Source organism: Benincasa hispida, chromosome 5 (genome assembly GCF_009727055.1).
Source record: "Benincasa hispida cultivar B227 chromosome 5, ASM972705v1, whole genome shotgun sequence".
NCBI classification, from domain to species: Eukaryota; Viridiplantae; Streptophyta; class Magnoliopsida; order Cucurbitales; family Cucurbitaceae; genus Benincasa; species Benincasa hispida.
Genome location: NC_052353.1, coordinates 34,482,398 through 34,488,588, shown reverse-complemented (window position 1 = coordinate 34,488,588; position 6,191 = coordinate 34,482,398). Strand labels below are relative to the sequence as shown.

General features: G+C 32.2%; 1 protein-coding gene across 1 annotated transcript; it reads left to right on the top strand.

Moving 5' to 3' along the window:
• The first annotated feature begins 1,082 nt into the window (after positions 1–1,082).
• LOC120077472 (soluble inorganic pyrophosphatase 6, chloroplastic) lies at positions 1,083–4,419 on the top strand. The gene is made up of 6 exons (XM_039031351.1): positions 1,083–1,467; positions 1,966–2,126; positions 2,880–2,980; positions 3,117–3,298; positions 3,449–3,547; positions 4,051–4,419. Exons 1-6 carry the CDS (start codon positions 1,213–1,215, stop codon positions 4,141–4,143), a joined length of 891 nt encoding a protein of 296 aa, XP_038887279.1. The 5' UTR covers positions 1,083–1,212; the 3' UTR covers positions 4,144–4,419.
• The last annotated feature ends 1,772 nt before the right edge of the window (positions 4,420–6,191 follow it).

Below are 6,191 nucleotides of genomic sequence, written 5' to 3'. Positions count from 1 at the left end.
GTCTATTATTGATAGATTATCTAAATTTTGCTATATCTACAAATTTCTTTTACATTATGCTATATTTGTTAATAATTTGAGCTTGATTCTATATTTTCAAATGTCCCTAATTTTTATAGTTATGGTGTGTTTAGAATGTATTTTTAAGTGTTTAATTTAAAAAATAAGTCATTTTGAAAAAAAAAATTAGAGTATTTAGTAACAACTCAAAATAGATTTTGAAATATATTTTTAACATTTTTTGTCAAAAATCTTTAAATAAAAATAATTTTTTTGAAAAATACTTTTTTCTGAAGTAAACCCAAATGGGTCCTTCCTCTATTTTACTAGTTTTTGTAATCTTCTTTGTTTAATTGAAATCTGGGAATGATGTTGCACTAAATATCATGCCATATAGAGATTCATCAAGAATTTAAAATTATTAAAATGTAGACAATTAAATTAAAAATTTTCAAAAAATAATGACTAATTTTTAGAAAAATAAATGTGTGAACGAATAGCATAGTTCAACTGTTTTGATATATACCCTCGACAATTTGATATGAAGTTCGAATCTTCACCCCACATATTCAACTTAAAAAAAAAAAAAAAAAAACTCACAAACTTCTGACATTAGAACCATGATATTAAAATTCCATAGACATTTCTACATTTTCATGAGTTTGACATTGACGTGAAGGGTGGATCAACATTTTCATTAAATCGTCAAAAATCCTGAACACATAAAAAAAGAGATAACAAAGACATCACTATTATAAATATAATATAAATAATAACCTATTAACTTGGTTAAAAAGCGTAAAATCTCTATTTACTAATTTATTTTTTTTTAATTTGTTTTGAATTTTATAATTTTTAAAAAATATCCATGTTTAAACCTTACATTTAACTTTGTTTAAGACAGACATTTAACCTTCTTCAAAAAAAACAAACATACATTTAATTTAACCTTGTTCTTGTTTTTTGTTTTTTTTTTTTTTAAGAATGTTATTATAAATAGAAAAAAAAAAGAAATTTAATTATTTCTTTTTTGAAAATTTAATTATATTTATTTAATGGAAAATTGGACAATCAAACGGCCACATACATTCTCTCCTTCGCTCTCTCTCCTCCAGCCAATCCGCTCCATTTCTTTTGTGGTTTAACTCGCAAACCCACTTCACTCTGATCCAAAGAACTCTCCATTCTTGCACATTTTCCTCTCTTTGAGCTATGGCCGCCGCAAGAGTCTTAGCCAATGCCACCACCGCCGCCGCCGCCTCCTCTTTTCTCTCTAAGACCTCCTTTCTCCCCAACCACCCCCTCCCATTCAATTCCAATTTCATTTCCCTTTCCAGAAGACTACCCTCCTCCAGAAAATCATTCTCCTGCAGAGCTTTGTACCTCCCTGAAGTCAAGATCAAGGAGGAAGGCCAGCCTGAAACCCTCGACTATCGCGTCTTCTTCACTGACCAGTCCGGCAAAAAGGTGTCCCCCCCATACCCTTTTTTTTAATGAATTTGAAGTGGGTTTGATTGAAATTAACCAATTTGAGAGCCCTTTAATGGATCTTTAGAATTTCATGAACTGTGATTGAATGCGAGGGTTTGGATCACGGATTATGGACACTGTTATTCTGTGTGTATTGGTATTTAATCCCATTTATGTAAACAGACTCCTTATATTCTGATTCTCTAACAATTTCTTTAAAGGGCTGCGAATAAAAGACTAGTGATTAGTGTCAGATATTAATCATGTTATTCTTCTGTGTGTGTCGTATTATGTTCGTGAACTTTGTTTTTGTTTTTCAGATATGATGTTTTTGTTTTCCAATGCTTATAAAGTGGAATATTTGTATTAATTCTAGAGAGTTCATTTGAGGAAAATGTATGTGTCTTTAAGAGACTATAGAACTAACAAGAATGTTGTTCTCTTTTACACTTTACTTTGTCATGTTTTATATAGGAAGTGCTGTTTATGGTGTAGGTCTCCCCTTGGCATGATATACCACTGCATTTGGGGGATGGTGTTTTCAACTTCATTGTTGAAATTCCTAAAGAAACCAGCGCAAAGATGGAGGTTGCAACTGATGAGCCGTTCACTCCTATAAAGCAAGATACTAAAAAGGGGAAGCTTCGATACTACCCGTAAGAAACAATGTTGTTTCTTAGCTTTGCTACATATTATTGTTGGACCTGAATGGGGTACTCGAGTTTGTTAGACTTAGACATACATGACATAGTAGGTTTAGCTGTTGGCCAAGTGTCTAAGCGTGTAAATGGATGAATGTAGAAAGCACAACCCAATGGCCGTAGCCTGTTCTTCTCATTGACAATGTTAGTTTTGGACATTGTAGTGTAGCATCATTTTTCATTGTGTTTGCTGATATTTGTTTTGAGAGACGTCGTGCAAAAGAATTTTCTGCTTCAGTTCCTATTGTTGTTGAAATATCCATTTCAGCCTCCACTAATAGATTTTAAAAGAATTTGAATGTTTGAGAATTGACTATGTTAAGTAGTTGTAATCATAAGTACTATCTGTCCACCGCAAGTTGTTTGTTGAAGATTTATGTGTGTATATATATATATATATATATATATATATTATATTATATTACGTCATGTCTGTCTCTTATACACATCTAGATGTGTATAAGAGACAGTATATATATTATATTATATTACGTCATGTTGGGTGAGAGAATTTAAATTTACGACTGCTTTGAAGAAGTAGAGTAGTCTTAACTGCCAAGCTATACTCATTTTGGCTAATATGCATTGGTTTTATTTGTTTGTTTTTCCAAAAAAATGAGTTTGAGGCTTTAGCATATGACATTGTGATTCTCTAATAGTAATAACATTTCTTTTAATATTTTATCACTTGACTGCTGTGTCTCACAGTTACAATATCAACTGGAATTACGGGTTGCTTCCACAGACATGGGAAGACCCATCCTTCGCTAACTCTGAAGTTGATGGTGCATTTGGAGACAATGATCCTGGTATGCACCACAGGATGTTTTCCTTCAACTTTCTTTTTAGGTTTTGTAACGTCCTTAACACAAATGAAAGAATATCACAAATTATAAACCCAATGATTTTGTTCCTTTTCTGTAACTATCTGTTTTTATTTTGTAGTTGATGTCGTTGAAATTGGTGAAAGTGATCGGAAGATAGGTGACATTCTAAAAGTGAAACCGCTGGCTGCTTTAGCTATGATTGATGAAGGGGAACTTGACTGGAAAATAGTTGCAATTTCACTAGATGATCCTAAAGCTTCACTAGTGAATGATATAGATGATGTCGAGAAACATTTCCCGGTATTCATCTTTACCTTATAAAGCATGTCCTTTTTCTTTTTGTCTGGGGGGAGAAAGGCATCTAGCTATCCCGTTGTACTCTATACCAGAATATTTTATGAACTAATGGAGTGAAAGATTTCACGTACCTAAGCCAAGAGTTACCTGCAGGGAACTTTAACTGCTATAAGGGACTGGTTTAGAGACTACAAGATCCCTGATGGGAAACCTGCTAACAAGTTTGGTCTGGGAAACAAGCCTGCAAACAAGGTAAATATACAGACTTCACCTCTAAATTTCAATCCTCGAGTCTTTCTCAATCTTTTGTTTAAATCTCAAAGGGGTCATTTTTCAATTCACCACTACATCCTAAGAGCTTGCGTATGTAACGTGTGATGATGTGAATACGAATAGTAACATACCTATCTATATCTATATATATATAGCAACTGGAGTGTTGGGAACCCCACGTGACCATCCCCATTAAGCCTTGTTTCGTTTGCTCAAAGGCGGCTATCTCAGGAGACCAAAAAGGAGAAAAAATAAAAGGAAAAAAAGGCGTGATACTTTTCATAATTCATTCTCTTTTTACTTATTGTCATCACTTTTATTTAGCAGTCTTGGATCTAGCTTATTTCCGCCCAAATTTGATCTCCCCTCGCTGTCTCCAACCACGAGAGAATAAGACATAAAAAATCCACGACATTATAACTAATTTTGTTCGATTTAAATTTTCTTTGAGCTCAAGTTGTAACATGGTATGCATGGTGCAGGATTATGCCCTTAAAGTTATTGAAGAGACCAACAAATCTTGGGCCAATCTCGTTAAGAGATCAATTCCTCCTGGTGAGCTATCTCTTGTATAGAATTCATAGATTGTAGGAAGATGCAGGTGCCAGGTTCTAATTGTGTAAGTGCTCAAATTGAAACGGAATTTGTGAATCCTGGCTTTCTGATTTATATGTTTATAATGATGGAACTCATTTTTCCATTTTTGAGACGGAATAATGTATGCCCAGTTGGTGGTTTTGTTTTTGTATTGGACAGCTCGGTTATTAAGTAGGTTCTTTTTTTTTCTTTTTTTCTTTTTTTTCTGAAGTTGTTTGTTAGAGAAACTGATGGGTATGGAAAAAGTGGATTTTGATCACCTCATCAAGCCTTTATAATAAAAAAAGGTGAAAGAGCTTCTTGGATCTTTATTCCTTTTCAATGTTCTGGAGTGGCTTGTATGAGCTCAAGATCAAACATTTTGAATAGGGGCATAATATTCTCAATATCCAAGTATTTCAAAGCACGCATAGAGAAAGCTCTGACCACTTCTTTTTCTCAAGGTGCTAGCTGGAAAACTCGTGTTTGGTTAAAAAAATATTTTTGGTTTTCATCTTCTATAGAAGTAAAATAATTTAGTCTTTGGACTCTAGTTAGTAACGATTTAGTTCATGTATTTTCAAATTTGTAATAATTTAGCCATTGAACAATAAGTAACAATTTAGTATCCATCCCAAAACCATCATGGATTGGTCTAGTGATAAATAAGGAGGCATGATCTTGATAAAGGGTTAAGAGATCATTTGTTCAACTCATAGTGACCAAATTGGGATTTAATATTCTAGGGAGTTTTCTTGAAACCCGAATGTTGTAAAGTCAGGCAGGTTGTCCCGTGAGATTAATCAAGGTGTAGATAAGTTGGCCTATTCACTGTTTTTATTAAGACTTAAAGTCTATAGTTTATAAACAAGTTTTTCAATAGAGACTAGATTATTACAAATTGTAAATTATATGGATTATAATTGTTAGTAGTTAAAGTTTAGGACTAAATTATTACTTTCATAAAAGTTTAAGAGTATTTTTTAGCCATGAAGTTTATTAGTTTCCCTGCCCAAAAACTTGTTTCTGTTATAATTGAAGTGCTTGAGGGAAGTAACCAAAAAAAAAATCAAGGAATCCACCATTCTCCAAGAGAAAATTCTCATCACCAATTCACAGAGAAACACACTATAATTTCACTGGAACTCTTCATATTTTGTTTTGTTTTTTGCTTTGTCATTGTTGGGTTAGAAGAAAAGTGTAATGGAATGGATAAGCATAGGGTTCTGTATGTTATCTGCTGTGGAAGGACCAATGATGTTGAAGATGATTTTCAATTTTATCCACTTTATTGTAGTCAATCCATCAGATCAAGTTGGTATTCTTTCACCATGTGATCATTCAGAAAGAATCTGATTGAATTCAGTAGGGTTCACCCTCTTCTAAGAATTACCAGTGTGGGACCCACTCTATTACGATTGATAAGTGTTTACCAAACTCTGTAATGAGAATTGACTGTGTTAGTCTTACCATTTTTACTACACAAAAACATGTAATTTCATAGTCCTGAAATAGGTAATATTGTGATTATTTGTTTACGTGAAATCATTTGGCAATCTGAAAATATAAATTTGAAAATAAGAAATTCAATGAAAACAGAGTTGTATTTCATCTTTTCATATGTGTTTGGTAGCAAATTTAGAAATTAAATTTCAATTTAAATAAAAATTTTAAAATGTGATTAAAAATATATTTAGTTGCTCACTAAATACTAAGTTGAATATGAACCATTAACTTGTTTTATGTTAACATTTTTATATAATTATTATTGAGAAATTTGTACAGATAAGAAAAATGTCAAACTATTTACATAAATAGCAAAAAGAAAAAAAACATTGAAAGACACTAATAGACTTCCATCAACCTCTATCAATGATTGATTTTAACAATTTCTATCATTGATAGTATCAATGATAGACTTCTATCACTTTCTATCATTGATAGAGAGGTTGATAAAAATTTATCAATATCTATTAGTGATAGACTTTTATCAGTTTTGAAAGCCTTCTATCAACATTTATCTGGGATAGACATTGTTCGAATTATA